Source organism: Schistocerca piceifrons, chromosome 9 (genome assembly GCF_021461385.2).
Source record: "Schistocerca piceifrons isolate TAMUIC-IGC-003096 chromosome 9, iqSchPice1.1, whole genome shotgun sequence".
Classification (NCBI taxonomy): domain Eukaryota; kingdom Metazoa; phylum Arthropoda; class Insecta; order Orthoptera; family Acrididae; genus Schistocerca; species Schistocerca piceifrons.
The window spans coordinates 156,235,925-156,254,739 of NC_060146.1; the positions used below are offsets into that span (position 1 = coordinate 156,235,925).

At 43.4% G+C, this 18,815-nt stretch overlaps 1 protein-coding gene across 1 annotated transcript in view; it reads left to right on the forward strand.

Annotated features, from left to right (window-relative positions):
- Window positions 1-15,637, forward strand: part of LOC124716788 (1,5-anhydro-D-fructose reductase-like) — a 51,912-nt gene extending 36,275 nt beyond the window's left edge. Inside the window, exons 5-6 of the mRNA XM_047243336.1 lie at window positions 11,506-11,665; window positions 15,536-15,637. Coding sequence (XP_047099292.1) covers window positions 11,506-11,665; window positions 15,536-15,637 — 262 coding nt within the window. The remainder of the gene's footprint in view (window positions 1-11,505; window positions 11,666-15,535) is intronic.
- The last annotated feature ends 3,178 nt before the right edge of the window (window positions 15,638-18,815 follow it).

An 18,815-nucleotide genomic window follows, 5' to 3' on the forward strand; every position in this document is an offset into this window, starting at 1 on the left:
CAAGCCGCGTGATATGCCAGTACGGCGATGACGAATACACGCTTCCAATGTGCGTTCGCTGCGATGTCGCCAAACACGGATGCGACCGTCATTATGCTGTAAACAGAACCTGGATTCATCCGAAGAAATGACGCTTTTGCCATTCGTGCACCCAGGTTCGTTGTTGAGTAAACCATCGCAGGCGCTCCTGTCTGTGATGCAGCGTCAAGGGTAACCGCAGCCATGGTCTCCGAGCTGATAGTCCATGCTGCTGCAAACCTCGTCGAACTGTTCGTGTAGATGGTTGGTGTCTTGCAAACGTCCCCATCTGTTGACTCACGCATCGAGACGTGGGTGCACTATCCGTTACAGTCATGCAGATAAGATGCCTGTCATCTCGACTGCTAGTGATACGAGGCCGTTGGGATCCAGCACGGCGTTCCGTATACCTTCCTGAACCCACCGATTCCATATTCTGCTAACAGTCATTGGATCTCGACCAACGCGAACAGCAATGTCGCCATATCATAAACCGCAATCCAATCTTTATCAAAGTCGAAAACGTGATGGTACGCATTTCTTCTCCTTACACGAGGCATCACAACAACGTTTCACCAGGCAACGCCGGTCAACTGCTGTTTGCGTATGAGAAATCGGTTGGAAACTTTCCTCATGGCAGCACGTTGTAGGTGTCGCCACCGGCACCAGCCTTGTGTGAATGCTTTCAAAAGCTAATCATTTGCATATCACAGCATCTTCTTCCTGTCGGTTAAATTTCGCGTCTGTAGCGCGTCGTCTTCGTGGCGTAGCAATTTTAATGGCCAGTAGTGTATTTCTCACCATCGACAACGCCTTCACTTAACGACCGAGAGCAGCGGCGTTTGCTCAGTGTTGTCAGTGCTAATAGACAAGCAACTCTTCGTGAAATGAACGCAGAAATCAATGTGAGGCGTACGACGAACGTATCCCTAAGAACACTGCCGCGAAATTTGGCGGTAATGGGCTCTGGCAACAGACAACCGATGCGAGTGCCTATGCTAACAGCACGACATCGCCTGCAGCGCCTCTCCTGGACCCGCGACCATAGCGGTTGGACGCTAGGTGACTAGAAAATCGTGGCTCGGTCAGATGAGTCCCGATTTCAGTTGGCAAGAGCTGATAGCAGGATTCTAGTTGGCGCAGACCCCCGAAGCCATGGACCCAAGTTGTCAACAAAGCACAGTTCAAGCTGGTGGTGGCTCCATAATGGTTAGGACTGTGTTTACATGGAATGGACTGAGTCCTCTGGTCCACCTGAACCGATCATTGACTGGAGATGGTTACGTTACTGGGCCACAATTGTTCGCTGTCGGACTGGAGAACACATAGGCAATCCGAGCGACTGGTTTGGCCACCAAGATCGCTCAACATGGGACATAATGGAGAGATCAATTCACACACAAAACCTTGCACCAGTGACACTCAGTTATGGACGGCTATAGAGGCGGCGTGGTTCAACATTTTTTGAGTCCATGACACGTCGAGTTCCTGCGCGACACCGGGCAAAATAAGGTACGACACAGTACTAGGAGTTATCCTATGACTCAGTGTAGATTACAAACGAAACAAATTTATAATATTATTTAATTATTGTAGGTGTACGGAAGGCACAACACAATGTTTAGCTGGTGCCAACAGTCGACATCTACGGGTGCATATTAATCTACATGTCAATTCTACAGTTTCAATAAGTGCCTGACGGAGAGTTCATCGAACGATTTTCAAGCTATATCTCTACCGTTCAACTCTCGAACAATGCACAGGGAAAACGAACACTTAAATCCTTCCGACCATCGATTTTCTAATGATTATCATTACTCCGCATGTAGGTGGGCACGAAAAAATATTTACACATTCTGAGGAGAAAATTGATAGTTTAAATTTCGAGAGAAGATTTTACAAAATAAAAAAAAGTTTTATTTTATTGATTGCCTTCCCAATTCACGTATCATATCCCAGTCGCTCTCTCCGCTATAATACAAAACGAGCTGCCCTTCTTTGAACTTTTTCGATGTCCAGTGCCAATCCTCATACGGCTATCACACCGCACAGCAGTACTCCAGAAGAGGTCGGACAAGTGTGGTGTAAGCACTCTCTTTAATAGACCTGTTGCATCTCGAAGTGTTTTGTCAGCAAATCGCCGTCTTTATAACTGTAATCCTTAAGTATTACGTTGGATTTACATTTGATTCAATTAAAATCCTTTAGCTTTGTGTGATTTTCGTGTAGCCGAAATTTAACTGATTCCTTTTAGCACTCGTGTGGAAGATTTCACACTTTTCATTGTTTATAGTCAACTGCCACTTTTTGCACAATACAGATATCTTGTCTAAATCATTTTGCAGATTATTCTGATCATCTGATGATTTTGCAAGTCTGTGAATGACAGTATGATCTCCAAACTGTCTAAGAAGGCTGTTCAGATTTGCTCCTAAATCGTATATGTAGATCAGAAACATCAGAGGGCATATAACACTTCCTTGGGGCACGCCAGATGTTACTTCAGTTTCACTCGATGATTTTCCGTCAATTACTACGGATAGGAAATTACGATTCCAGTCACACAAATGAGGCTACACTCCATAGACATACAACTGATTAGAAGCCACTTGTAAGGAACAGTGTCAAAAGCCGTCTGGAAATCTAAAAATATGGATTCAATTTGACATCCTCGGTCGATAACTCTCACAACTTCTTGAGAATAAAGAGCTAGTTGTGTTTTACAAGAACGATAGTTTCTGAATCCGTGTTGGCTATTTGTCAATAAATCGTTATCTCTGAGGTACATCATAATTTTCGAACACAGTATATGTCCCAAAATCCCACTGCAAATCGACATTAGTGACATGGGTCTCTAATTCAGCGGATTACTCCTATTTTCTTTCTTGGGTACTGGTGTGTCGGGCAACTTCCCAATCTCTAGATACATATCTTTCGACGAGAAAACTGTTGTATTTGATTGCTAAGTATGACTGTACTGTATCAGCGTACTCTGAAAAATACCTGACTGAGATACATTCTGGATCGGTAACCCTGTCATTATTAAGTGACTAACGCTACTGCCATAAACGTAAGGGAATTGTATATACGTCATAATCACCTTCTCTCCCCTCTATGCCCATCTCCTCATCCACTACTCTTCGTCCATCTCTTCCTCCTGCCCCCTCTACCTGTCCACCAACTCCTTCGCCATCCCCTTCTCTCTCCATCTCCTCCAACATCATCTCTCTGTCCATCTCTCCTTTCGTTATCTCCATTTCCTCCCCCCACTCTGTTCCTCTTCCCATCTCTCTCGGGCCTTAAGCCTTGTTTATTGTTACTGAAAAAATGGTTCAAATGGCTCTGAGCACTATGGGACTTAACATCTGAGATCATCAGTCCCATATAACTTAGAACTACTTAAACCGAACTAACCTAAGGACAACACAAACATCCATGCCCGGGGCAGGATTCGAACCTGCTGCCCTAGCGGTCGCGCGGTTCCAGGTTGAAGCGCCTAGAACCGCTCGGCCACTTCGGCCGGCTGTTACCAAAAATTCAGATTCCATAGTAGTATTCTAATCATAAACCAATAAGCCAGGACTACAGCTTTCCTGTTTTCTGTGACAACTGACTGTGAGGAAGAAAACAAAACGGCACATTGTTACGTATTGAATTTATCATGTATATAAAACGAAAAATAATGTATATCTTTGAGAAACAATTCGTCTAACGATTTAAATTTCCTATCATCGTAGTTAAAACTGAGTGCAAAACAGAAAACAAAACCACGTTTTCACGGCAGAGCACACTACAGTATTATCAGTCTCGCAGTCAGGTTTAAAACAAACCTGTGCGTTGTTGTTTACACAAAATACGGTCTATATATGACTCAATATTTATCAGAAATGCGCGTCAAAATTAGAAAGTTAATCGGTCAAGTACGTTTAGAGATTTTTGGCAACAACTTTTCTCCTTTCTATATTACATATACATTGGCAAGCAAAAGCTTAATGACCAATGCCCACCGCGACGTTGGATCGCGGCTGGTGGCGTTATGGCACGTGGCGCGGTAACAAAAGTAAGTAAACGGTCCAGACACGGACGGGGAATCACTCCAGCGAAGATATGGGCTGCAAACTGGAAATCCCCGCGGATAAGCAACTTTGACAAAATACAGATTATTTTTACGCGGAGCCTGTGACCGATTATTACCGCAAAACGGCCAAACTGGTCGAATGTTCACGTGCTGCTGTCTTGAGCATCTTCGCTGAGAGGTAGGAGGGCATCGAACTACATCTACATCTACAGCCATACTCCTCAAGCCACCTGGCGGTGTGTGGCGGAGGGTACCTTGAGTACCTCTATCGGTTCTCCCTTCTATTCCAGTCTCTTTCGTGGAAAGAAAGATTGTCGGTATGCCTCTGTGTGGGCTCTAATCTCTCTGATTTTATCCTCATGGTCTCTTCGCGAGATATACGTAGGAGGGAGCAATATACTGCTTGACTCCTCGGTGAAGGTATGTTCTCGAAACTTCAACAAAAGCACATACCGAGCTACTGAGCGTCTCTCCTGCAGAGTCTTCCACTGGAGTTTATCTATCATCTCCGTAACGCTTTCGCAATTACTAAATGATTGTGTAACGAAGCGCGCTGCTCTCCGTTGGATCTTCTCTATATCTTCTATCAACCCTATCTGGTACGGATCCCACACTGGTGACCAGTATTCAAGCAGTGGGCGAACAAGTGTACTGTAACCTACTTCCTTTATTTTCGGATTGCATTTCCTTAGGATTCTTCCAATGAATTTCAGTCTGGCATCTGCTTTACCGACGATCAACTTTATATGATCATTCAATTTTAAATCACTCCTAATACGTACTCCCAGATAATTTATGCAATTAACTGCTTCCAGTTGCTGACTTGCTATATTGTATGTAAGTGATAAGCGATCTTTCTTTCTATGTATTCGCAACACATTACACTTGTCTACACTGATATTCAATTGCCATTCCCTGCACCATGCACCAATTCGTTGCAGATCCTCCTGCATTTCAGTACAGTTGTCCATTGTTACAACCTCTCGATACACCACAGCATCATCCGCAAAAAGCCTCAGTGAACTTCCGATGTTATCCACAAGGTCATTTATGTATATTATGAATAGCAACGGTTCTTGCGACACTCCCCTGCGGCTCTTCGGAAGACCTCTCTCCATTGAGAATGACATGCTGCATTCTGTTATCTAGGAACTCTTCAATCCAATCACACAATTGGTCTGATAGTCCATATGCTCTTACTTTGTTCATTAAACGACTGTGGGGAACTGTATCGAACGCCTTAGGAAGTCAAGAAACACGGCATCTACTTGGGAACCCGTGTCTATGGCCCTCTGAGTCTCGTGGACGAATAGCGCGAGCTGGGATTCGCACGATCGTCTTTTTCGAAATCCATGCTCATTCCTACAGAGTATTTTTCTACTCTCCAGAAAAGTCATTATACTCAATCAAATTACGTGTTCCAAAATTCTACAACTGAATGACGTTAGAGAAATATGTCTAGAGTCTTGAAAACGGGGTTGACCTGTGCCCTTTTCCAATCCTTTGGACCGCTACGCTCTTCTAGGGAAACTACCACTAGGCGCCAAGTGGTTGGATCTCACACAGAGCGTCGGATTCGGAGGCTTTTCTGCTCTGTAAAGTTGGATAGGTGGCCATCTATGGCATCTCTGCCGAAAGAGGACAATGAAGGTGCACGCACAAGCGTTTAGGAGCACACCGTTCATCGTGCGTTATTGAACATTTAGCTCCGCAGCAGTCCACCCCTACATGTCCGCATGTTGACCCAGCGACATCGTCAGTTACTTTCAATGTGCACGGGATCATCGGAATTCGACCGTCGATCAATGGAAACGTGTAGGCTCTCCGGATGAATCACTTTTTTGCTACACTAGGTCGCTGGTCGTCTCCACAAACACTTTCATCGAGGTTAATGGTGGCTCGAAACGTGGAGCGCGCCACAACACAGGTTGATTGGAGCAGTGTTATGGTAGGAGACATTCTCCTGCGCTCTCATAGGACCTGTGGTAGCAATCGGGGACATGGAGACAACTGCGAACCACCTGCTTCCCATCATGCTTGATGGCTTCCCCCATGGCGATGTCATTTTTCAGCAGTACAGTTGTCCTTGCGTCGGAGTACGAAGCAGTGGAGATCTCTTCTGAACAGAACGTTGCAAGGCATCCCAGAAATGATAAATACTGTGCTACAGTGCTTTGAGGAGCATGAACTTACGTTGATGTATCAGCGATCAAATTCGCCTGCACTAAAACCTGCGGAACCCACCTCTGTCGCTATCGGGTGGCATCACCGTGTACGTAAATCAGCGGCCCGTTATACAGGGTGTTACAAAAAGGTACGGCCAAACTTTCAGGAAACATTCCTCACACACAATGTGAGAAAATATGTTATGTGGACATGTGTCCGGAAACGCTTAATTTCCATGTTAGAGCTCATTTTAGTTTCGTCATTATGTTCTTCCACCTACGCTCAATGGAGCACGTTATCATGATTTCATACGGGATACTCTACCTGTGCTGCTAGAACATGTGCCTTTACAAGTACGACACAACATGTGGTTCATGCACGATGGAGCTCCTGCACATTTCAGCCGAACTGTTCGTACGCTTCTCAACAACAGATTCGGTGACCGACGGATTGGTAGAGGCGGACTAATTCCATGGCCTCCACGCTCTCCTGACCTCAATCCTCTTGACTTTCATTTATGGGGGCATTTGAAAGCTCTTGTCTACGCAACTCCGGTACCAAATGTAGAGACTCTTCGTGTTCGTATTGTGGACGGCTGTAATACAATACGCCATTCTCCAGGGCTGCATCAGCGCATCAGGGATTCCATGCGACGGAGGGTGGATGCATGCATCCTCGCTAACGGAGGACATTTTGAACATTTCCTGTAACAAAGTGTTTGAAGTCACGCTTGTACGTTCTGTTGCTGTGTTTCCATTCCATGATTAATGTGATTTGAAGAGAAGTAATAAAACGAGCTCTAACATGGGAAGTAAGCGTTTCCGGACACATGTCCACGTAACATATTTTCTTTCTTTGTGTGTGTGAGGAATGTTTCCTGAAAGTTTGGCAGTACCTTTTTGTAACACCCTGTATATGCGAATTACATGACCTGTGCCTAGACTACACTGAAGTGCCAAAGAAAAGTATAGGGATGCGTATTCAAATACAGAGCTACGTAAACATGCAGAATGCGGCGCTGCGGTCGGCGACACCTATATAAGACAACAAGTGCCTGGTGCAGTAGTTAGATCGGTTATTGCTGCTACAATGGCAAGTTATCAAGATTTAAGTGAGTTTGAACGTTGTGTTATAGTCGACGCACGAGCGGTGGGACGCAACACCCCCGAGGTAATGATTAAGTGGCGATTTTCCAGTGTACCGTGAATATCAGGAATCAGGTAAAACATCAAATCTCCTATATCGCTGCGGCCGGAAAAAGATCCTGCAATATCGGGCCATGATGACTGAAGAGAATCGTTCAACGTGGCATAAGTGCAACCCTTCGACAAATTGCTGCAGATTTCAATGCTGGTGTCAGCGTGCGAACCATGCAACGAAACATCACCGATGTCGGCTTTCAGAGCAAAGTCCCACTCGAGAACTCTTGATGACTGCGCGACACAAAGCTTTACGCCTCGCCTGGGGCCGTCAACATTTAAATTGGACTGTTGATGACTGGAAACATGTTGCCTGGCCGGACGAGTCTCGTTTCAAATTCTATCGAGTAGTTGGACGTGTATGGGTATGCAGACAACCTCATGAATCCCGTAATTCTGCATGTCAGCGCGTGACTGTTCATGCTGGTGCAGTCTCTGTAATAGTGTGGGGCGTGTGCAGTTGGAGTGATATGGTATCCCATGACATGCCTAGATACGACTCTGGCAGGAGACACGCACCCAAGCATCCTGTCTGATCACCTGCATCCATTCACGTCCACTGTGCATTCCGAAGGACTGCGAAATTTCAGCAGGTCAATGCGACACCCCACACATCCAGAATTGCTGCAGATGGCTCCAGGGACGCGCTTCTGAGTTCAAACACCTCCACTGACCACTAAATTTCCCGGAAATGAACATTATTGATCATGTCTGGGATGGCTTGCAACGTTCTGTACAGAACAGATCTCCACTCCCTCGTACACTAACGGCCGCGCAGGATTCATGGTGTCAGTTCCCCCCAGCACTATTTCATACATCAGTCGAGTCCATGCCACGTCGTGTTGCGGCATTTCTGCTTTCATGGGGGGGGGGGGGCCTTCATGATTTTAGGCAGATATTCCAGATTCTTTGGCTCTTCACTGCACTATAATGCCGCATACGTCCACAAACCTACCAACGAACTGCCGCACCACTGAGACATAGAATCAGTGATTTATTTCGTTCCGTAGGTGGACAAACAAGCTATTAAGCAGGCGGTCATAATGTTATGGCTCATCAGCACGCACGGTATCTCTCCTTAGAGTTGTCACGCGAATTTTCTACATGTACATCTACATCTACATCCATACTCCGAAAGGCACCTGACAGCGTGTGGCGGAGGGTACCTTGAGTACCTCTATCGGTTCTCCCTTCTATTCCAGTCTCTTATTGTTCGTGGAAAGAAAGATTGTCGGTATGCCTCTGTGTGGGCTCTAATATCTTTCTGATTTTATCCTCATGGTCTCTTCGCGAGATATACGTAGGAGGGAGCAATATACTGCTTGACTCCTCGGTGAAGGTATGTTCTCGAAACTTCAACAAAAGCCCGTACCGAGCTACTGAGCGTCTCTCTTGCATAGTCTTCCACTGGAGTTTATCTATCCTCTCCGTAACGTTTTCGCGATTACTAAATGATCCTGTAACGAAGCGCGCTGCTCTCTGTTGGATCTTCTCTATCTCTTCTATCAACCCTATATGGTACGGATCCCACACTGCTGAGCAGTATTCAAGCAGTGGGCGAACAAGTGTACTTCCTTTGGTTTCGGACTGCATTTCCTCAGGATTCTTCCAATGAATCTCAGTCTGGCATCTGCTTTGCCGACGATTAATTTTATATGGTCATTCCATTTTAAATCACTCATAATGCCTACTCCCTAATAATTTATGGAATTAAATGCTTCTAGTTGGACCTGATATATTGTAGCTAAATGATAAAGGATCTTTCTTTCTGTGCATTCGCAGCACATTACACTTGTCTACATTCAGATTCAATTGCCATTCCATGCACCATGCGCCAATTCGTTGCAGATCCTCTTGCATTTCAGTACAATTTTTCATTGTTACAACCTCTCGATATACTACAGCATCATCCGCAAAAAGCCTCAGTGAACTTCCGATGTTATCCACAAGGTCATTTATATATATTGTGAATAGCAACGGTCCTACGACATTCTCCTGCGGCACACCTGAAATCACTCTTACTTCGGAAGACTTCTCTCCATTGAGAATGACATGCTGAGTTCTATTGTCTAGGAACTCTTCAATCCAATCACACCTCTTCAACCCAATTACACAATTGGTCTGATAGTCCATATGCTCTTACTTTGTTCATTAAACCACTGTGGGGAACTGTATCAAACGCCTTGCGGAAGTCAAGAAACACGGCATCTAGCTGGGAACCCGTGTCTATGGCCCTCTGAGTCTCGTGGACGAATAGCGCGAGCGGTGTCTCAGCAGATATTTGCAATTTCGTTTTGCATTGTGTACTTGGAGTCAGCCCAATGAAACAGTGCTCATTAAGCCTTCCAAACGACACCAGTGTCGACAGAAAACGTCGATTTGTTTCCTGTTACAAGCAAATTATCTTCAAAGCTGAATTTCACGTGCCCATTTGTTACAACGTTTCCAGATTAGTGTAGCGCGATTCTTGTTTCATCGGTATGTATACACCTGGGACAGCAAAAAAGGTATATTAACCAGCATTCGAGCACCGACAGCACTAACCTGGCCCACACTTTCTGCTACCGTCAACCACCTTGCGGTACTGAGTCGCAGTTTGTTTAGTGTTTATTCTTCGTGTTTTACTGTCGCTGTTAATATCTATCGATACAACGAATAACGGACTATACTCATTCGGATTAACAATAATTTTGTTCGTAACGGGAAACAAACCGATGCTTTCGGTTCTTTACATATGAACAGAATTGGATATTCTGCCAGATTTCGAAACAGAGTTTCATTGTAGAAACTTTTATAATCAATTGCCGTCGATGTTATTGCTTTGAGTTCAAACTACATGTGGGCTATCCTTACACAGATTGTAAGGAGTGAAAACTATCACTTCGTAAACCATCAAGTGAATTTTTATCTGCTTTATTAAACAGAAGTATTTTGTGTATGTTTTCGATTGGTCTTGATAATACGTTAGTCAGTCACGCTACGACAAGCTTGTTGTCACTAATACTTCTATCCGTCATGATGTTCCCTATTTGCTCAGGATTATTTGTTGCTAAGAGGCCATGTATGTTTCCGCAACCATTTACACTTCGAGTGGGCTCCTGAACTAACTATTCAAAGTAATTTTCTGAGAAAGCATTCAATACGATTTCGGACTACCTTTTATGCCTATCACCGACTTTAAACATGTATAATAAACTGAGGGTAGAATGAGATTTTCACTCTGCACCAGAGTGAGCGCTGATATCAAACTTCCTGTCAGATTAAAACTGTGTGCCGGACCGAGACTCGAACTCGGGACCTTTGCCTTTCGCAGGCAAGTGCTCTACCATCTGAGCTACCCAAGCACGACTCACGCCCCGTCCTCACAGCTTCACTCCTGCCAGTACCTTGTCTCCTACCTTCCAAACTTCACAGAAGCTCTCCTGCGAACCAGGTTTAACACATTACGTGACTCGCCAGATGAGGCGAAACCTTTCTGTCCATGCACTGCCTATCTCAGTGACCTTGTGCTCATAGCATTCGCAATTACTCATGTTGTTGGGTCAACATGGGAAGACTGCTACAGAACCCCACGTTCAACAATTTGCGCTGAAAGGCGTGTTCTGCAGTACGTGTGTCTGCAACAGCATTCGACTCTATCGGCCAATCTGCCACAGATCACTATGTGTCTTTCTTTGCAGAATGGTCCAACTTCCGACTTCCATATTCTGAGATGATGAGCAGACATCCAACACCTTGCTACCTTCTCACGTTTCCAACATCCTTCAACCACTTCCCATAGATGTCACAAACAGTGGTACGCAAACAGACGACCAGCTTCCCCGTTTCCCGTCACTAGCCACAGCAATCAGCCTTTTGACAATGACTCTTTTGTCAGTGGATGTCACCATTTGCGTCCCATACCATCACTAGAATTATTGTCCATTCGTCTTGCTCTGTTTACATATGTTGTTTGACACGTCACGTGACTGCAGCTCCACAAGTCGGCGTTTAGCCACGTGGTAAACAGTGGTCATAATGTTTTGTTTACATTTGCAATTCCAGACTGCCGAGGTATGACCTGCTGGGAGATCCAGTTGTGAAGCGCATAGCGCAGAAGCACGGCAAGACCACTGCCCAGGTACTGATCCGCTTCCTCATGCAGTTGGAGGTCGCTGTCATTCCCAAGAGCTCCAACCCCACTCGCGTTGAAGAGAACTTCGCGGTGAGTATGCACCAGTATGATGCTGTTCAGAATTTATTATATTCTGAATTTCCTATAAAAGGATCTCCCTGGTTTGTAAAACTCCAGAAGTAACACTTCTATGGCAGTTATTAAGAGAAGTAACACATTTTGCTTGGTCTATATGAAACCTAACCGTAGCGTACTTAGCGTTTCTATAAAGGGTGGCATCAAAATATCTGTTGCCGAGTTTCAAATGGCTCTGAGCACTATGCGACTTAACTTCTGAGGTCATCAGTCGCCTAGAACTTAGAGCTAATTAAACCTAACTAACCTAAGGACATCACACACATCCATGCCCGAGGCAGGATTCGAACCTGCGACCGTAGCGGTCACGCGGTTCCAGACTGAGGCGCCTTTAACCGCACGGCCACACCGGCCGGCTGTTGCCGAGTTTGTTCGACGTTAAGTCAGTTGAAAATAAATAGACATTGTTTCTATTACTTGGTGTAGAAATACGGGATAAATATGGATAACATAAAAGGGCGAGGGTAACTTTTGGTAAGCAGGAGGCAAAACAGAGGTTAAAGGAATGACATAGAAGAAATTAAAAGAGTTAGAGGGGATCATAGTGGGGTAATGAGATTATAGTAGAGCTGCGTCGATAACAAGCAGATCCTCTGGTTAAAAGAGGTGCGCAGAAATGTAGTAAAGCAACAGTTTCTTTGGATAATGGACAGATAAGGCATGTAGTACACTAATAGTTGCTAAATGAAGAACACAGATGGCATAATGTAGTAACATTGCCGTAACTGGGGTAACAAACAGTTCCTGCAACGAAAGGAGGTAAGTAGTAATGTAGTAATGTGACATTTACTTTCAATGATGGGGTGGTGATAGGAGGAGCAATAGATAAAATAGAAGTGAAGGAACGAACCAAAGGGGATTATGGTGGGATAATTGAGTAGCACTGGAGTAACTGAGGATAGCACCTGGATCAAGAGGTTAAAGGGTGGGTAAGGCAATTGGATTACATCATGGTGAGACAGAGATTCCGAAATCAGTTACTGGATTGTAAGGCGTACCCAGGAGCAGATATAGACTCAGATCACAATATAGTAGTGATGAAGAGTAGGCTGAAGTTCAAGACATTAGTCAGGAAGAATCAATACGCAAAGAAGTGGGATACGGAAGTACTAAGGAATGACGAGATACGTTTGAAGTTCTCTAGCGCTATAGATGCAGCAATAAGGAATAGCGCAGTAGGCAGTACAGTTGAAGAGGAATGGACATCTCTAAAAAGGACCATCACAGAAGTTGGGAAGGAAAACATAGGTACAAAGAAGGTAGCTGCGAAGAAACCATGGGTAACAGAAGAAATACTTCAGTTGATTGATGAAAGGAGGAAGTACAAACATGTTCCGGGAAAATCAGGAATACCGAAATACAAGTCGCTGAGGAATGAAATAAATAGGAAGTGCAGGGAAGCTAAGACGAAATGGCTGCAGGAAAAATGTGAAGACATCGAAAAAGATATGATTGTCGGAAGGACAGACTCAGCACACAGGAAAGTCAAAACAACCTTTGGTGACATTAAAAGCAACGGTGGTAACATTAAGAGTGCAACGGGAATCCCACTGTTAAATGCAGAGGAGAGAGCAGATAGGTGGAAAGAATACGTTGAAGGCCTCTATGAGGGTGAAGATTTGTCTGATGTGATAGAAGAAGAAACAGGAGTCGATTTAGAAGAGATAGGGGATCCAGTATTAGAATCGGAATTTTAAAAAGCATTGGAGGACTTACGGTCAAATAAGGCAGAAGGGATAGATAACATTCCATCAGAATTTCTAAAATCATTGGGGGAAGTGGCAACAAAACGACTATTCACGTTGGTGTGTAGAATATATGAGTCTGGCGACATACAATCTGACTTTCGGAAAAACATCATCCACACAATTCCGAAGACGGCAAGAGCTGACAAGTGCGAGAATTATCGCACAATCAGCTTAACAGCTCATGCATCGAAGCTGCTTACAAGGATAATATACAGAAGAATGGAAAAGAAAATTGAGAATGCGCTAGGTGACGATCAGTTTGGCTTTAGGAAAAGTAAAGGGACGAGAGAGGCAATTCTGACGTTACGGCTAATAATAGAAGTAAGGCTAAAGAAAAATCAAGACACTTTCATAGGATTTGTCGACCTGGAAAAAGTGTTCGACAATATAAAATGGTGCAAGCTGTTCGAGATTCTGAAAAAAGTAGGGGTAAGCTATAGGGAGAGACGGGTCATATACAATATGTACAACAACCAATAGGGAATAATAAGAGTGGACGATCAAGAACGAAGTGCTCGTATTAAGAAGGGTGTAAGACAAGGCTGTACATCGAGGAAGCAGTGATGGAAATAAAAGAAAGGTTCAGGAGTGGAATTAAAATACAAGGTGAAAGGATATCAATGATACGATTCGCTGATGACATTGCTATCCTGTGTGAAAGTGAAGAAGAATTAAATGATCTGCTGAACGGAATGAACAGTCTAATGAGTACACAGTATGGTTTGAGAGTAAATCGGAGAAAGACGAAGGTAATGAAAAGTAGTAGAAATGAAAACAGCGAGAAACTTAACACCAGGATTGATGGTCACGAAGTCAATGAAGTTAAGGAATTGTGCTACCTAGGCAGTAAAATAACCAATGACGGGCGGAGCAAGGAGGACATCAAAAGAAGACTCGCTATGGCAAAAAAGGCATTTCTGGCCAAGAGAAGTTTACTAATATCAAATACCGGCCTTAATTTGAGGAAGAAATTTCTGAGGATGTACGTCTGGAGTACAGCATTGTATGGTAGTGAAACATGGACTGTGAGAAAACCGGAACAGAAGAGAACCGAAACATTTGAGATGTGGTGCTACAGACGAATGAGGAGCTTCTACGCAGAATCGGAGAGGAAAGGAATATGTGGAAAACACTGATAAGGAGACGGGACAGGATGATAGGACATCTGCTAAGACATAATGGAATGACTTCCATGGTACTAGAGGGAGCGGTAGAGGGCAAAAACTGTAGAGGAAGACAGAGATTGGAATACGTCAAGCAAATAATTGAGGACGTAGGTTGCAAGTGCTACTCTGAGATGAATAGGTTAGCATAGGAAAAGAATTCGTGGCGGGCCGCATCAAACCAGTCAGTAGACTAATGACCAAAAAAAAGGCAATAAGACAGTGAGACGTAGAGGTGACAGAGGGTTAATGCAGTAGCACAGGGTAATGAGCTTCGATTAGAGGGTGTTGTATGAGGGGGTAACATGGGGTGTTAATGCAGAAACACAGTGTAATGAGTCTCGATAATTTGGTGCAGCTTGATCTGCACCAGTGCTGTTTTTTGAGTCTAGAGTCTATTACGACCATGAGGGCAGTGCAACAGTCATACTGTCTCATTCTTATATACATGCTCTAGTATTTACTCATTGTTGTATACTGTCCAAATCACTAGTGCTATCCCACAATCTCCTGTGATTTCTATTGACCGTGCTTCCAAAGTTGCTTTCATGTTTTGAATGATTCCGTGATACTTGTAACTGTTACCTTTTTTAAATTTTCGTGCTACTACGTAATTCCAGTTTTAGGCCATTTTTCAAGTCCTTGATAGTAAATTATCTGCCGGTGTAAAACGTATGCCAATTAAAATAATGGTTCAAATGGCTCTGACCACTATGGGACATCTGAGGTAATCAGTCACATAGAACTTAGAACTACTTAAACCTAACTAACCTAATGACATGACACAATTCCATGCCCGCGGCAGGGTTCGAACCTGCGACCGTAGTGGGCGCGCGATTCCAGACTGTAGCGCCTAGAAGCGCTCGGCCACCCCGGCCGGCAATTAAAATAATAAATAATTTACTAACTTTCAGGTATTTGATTTCGAGCTCTCTCCAGAAGACATGGAAGCCCTGGAGGCGTTGGACAAGGGACGTAAAGGCAGATTGGGAAGCGAACACTCACAACCTGGGTAACTACATCATAATATTTTATTCACAATATAATTTATTACATCTTTCCGATAAAGTATTTCTTCGCTTAACTTATCTACTCTCAGACTTGACTGTTAGAGCTTTTAAACTTATTCTGTAGGAACGAACACTACAAGACTCGAGATAAAGAAAACTACTAGGTACTAACTCAAATAGATGCAACAAAACCTTAGACATTTCGATTAAAAAGGAATGAGTGTCTGATTAATATTAATCGTAATAATAATAATAATAATAATGGGACCTTGCCTTCGCGGGCACGTGCTCTACCATCTTTTTTTTTTCGTTTGGTCTGGACGTACGTCACATGACATCCGTTCAAGTTGATCATTGATTCCTTTACTCAGGTTTTTTTTTTTTTTTTATTACAAAGGGCGAGCAGCTCTGACCGAACACGCTGAGCTACCGTGCCGGCATAATTTGTGCTGAGACCGGGACTCAAACCGGGATTCCAACTGAGCTACCCAAGCACGAATCACGCCCCCTCCTCAGAACTTCAGTTCCGCCAGTACCTCGTCTCCTACCTTCCAAACTTCACAGAAGCTCTCCTGCGAAACCGAGTTCGAGTCTCGGTCTGGCACACAGTTTTAATCTGCCAGGAAGTTTAAAATAACCGCACACTCCGCTGCAGAGTGAAAATATCATTCGGGAATAATAATAAAAATATCAGAGGAACATACTTATAAAACAGGAACATAAAAACCAACGGGATCAAAGCCGGAATGGAGGAATTGGCATAATAACCGAAGTGCAGATTCCGCAGGTAAGCTGAGAAACCAATAGACCGCATCTTGAGCTGTTACTAGTAACACCTCTCAGGTTATTACAAGTAGAGGCACAATGGTATGGAAGAAATGATCCACTGGAACTTGTGCCAAAATTGCCATCTTCTGATGGCAAGTAAGTGGTGGAACCACAAAACGGTAGAAGTTGTCGAACACGAACGTGCCAAATTACTGTGCGGCTTCCGACTGCAGACATATGGAATGCTGACAAATAGTTCACCAGAAATCACAACAGTGAAGAAACAGAATCTGTAGATCATCTATCTCAGGTGATAGCAGAACCGACAAAAAAATAAGTTAAAAACTTACCAAATACGATGATCTGAAAATCGAACTACAGTAACTCTGACGTGAAGGTGGTCCCACTGGAGCAGTGACAGAAGAACGTGGTAGGCCCTTCAAGAGCATTAGTGCTGATTACGTCACGCAGTGCCAGAGACTTGCAAGTTGTCTGGATAGTGATAACATTCAAAATCTAGCGAAGTGATTTCATTTGCTGAGTTTTTTTGCAAAAAAATCAGTAGTAATAAAATTATTCCCTGATTAATAGCCTCTGCTTTTATTGATCCTTTTGGAACTGTCACATCTCTGTTCCAGGAGCGGGAGGCACCCTGAATGGCCGTGGTTTGAACCCTACTAGTAGAGAAGAAGACTACCATCAACAGCAGCAGTCTGGCTGCGACTGGAACGTACCTGTGTTAGAAAATGCTCAGCTATATTGCAACTTTTTTAATGACGTTAAATTCGTGACAATAAATCGTGTACTAAAAAAGAAATCACTACGAAACCACGACAGACAATTTTAATTATTTATCGACATTGAAATAAAAAAAATCCATTCAGTTTCCAAGATTGAAAATAATTTGGTTTTTACTACCATAAATTTTTGCCTTGTAAACATGTCAGTACTGATTACTATGTAACATATTCCCACATTAACGATTTAATTCCAGTACATGTCTGCCCTCGCAGCTACATCCGCTAGCGTAATTGTAAAGAGATAGATAGAGTTTGACCTAGTGTGTAGCACGTGGGACGATCGACCCAAATTTGGATAGTTCAGCTGACCGCATAATCAAATTATAACCTTATTTCGTTATGTTAAACGATATGAACTTGTTCTTGTTATTCTGAGGTAAACAGAATTAAATTAAATTTATTGTTAAACTGGTAATCACTAAAGTGCTTTTGATATACTTTACTGCAAAACGCAGAAAGCAGAAACAATAAACTGTAATAAACATTATCCTCTTTATGATGCGAAAAGTGGCAATTGATCCTGCATAAAGAAAAGTGTGAAGTTATTCACCTGAGTACTAACAGAAATCCGCTAAATTTCGATTACGCGATAAGTCACACAAATCTGAAGGCTGTAAATTCAACTAAATATTTAAGGATTACAGTTACAAATAACCTAAATTGGAACGATTACATATGTGTAGAGCATACCAAAGACTTCGCTTCATTGGCAGAGCACTTGGAAGGTGCAGCAGGTCTACTGAAGAGACTGCTTAACCACGCTTGTCCGCCCTATTCTGGAGTATTGCTGTGCGGTGTGGGATCCGCATCAGGTGGGACTGACGGATGACATCGAAAAAGTACAAAGAAGGGCAGCTTGTTTTGTATTATCACGAAATAGGGGAGTTAGTGCCACAGGCATGATACGTGAATCGGAGTGACAATTATTAAAACAAAGGCGTTTTTCTTTGCGACGGGATCTTCTCACGAAATTTCAATCACCAGTTTTCTCCTCCGGTTCCGAAATCATTTTCTTGGCACCCAACTACATAGGGAGAAATGATCATCACGATAAAATAAGAGAAATCAGGACTCGCACAAAAAAATTTAAGTGCTCGTTTTTCCCGCGCGCCGTTCTGGAGTGGAACGGTAGATAGCCAGCTTGAAGGTGGTTCATTGAACCCTCTGCCAGGCACTTTACTGTAAATAACAGAGTAATCACGTAGATGTAGATGTAGATATTAGTTACCACGAGTAATTCATTCATACGGTGGTAAAAAACATTCTTTTTCGTAACAGAAGTGCTGTATGTTTTTTCTCAACGGTTGATATGTTTTTGGGGATACTGAATCCGAATGTCATGTTTGCTGCATTGTAAGAAGTCAGCAACACAAAGAATAACCCAAAAAATTAAAATTTTCGCAATTTTTTTTAAATTTTCGTGTATATCTCGAACACTATACGTTTTTCGAGGATGACCACACATAATTAACAGTGAACGAAATTCCGCACAAGATGTACTAGTCACGTTGTAAGACGTCGTGGTCTCTTGACCTTCATTGCTTACATATTCCACCCTCACAATCATATTCCGCACATCAAGACGCTTCATTCGAACCCGAACTCGATAAGATAAA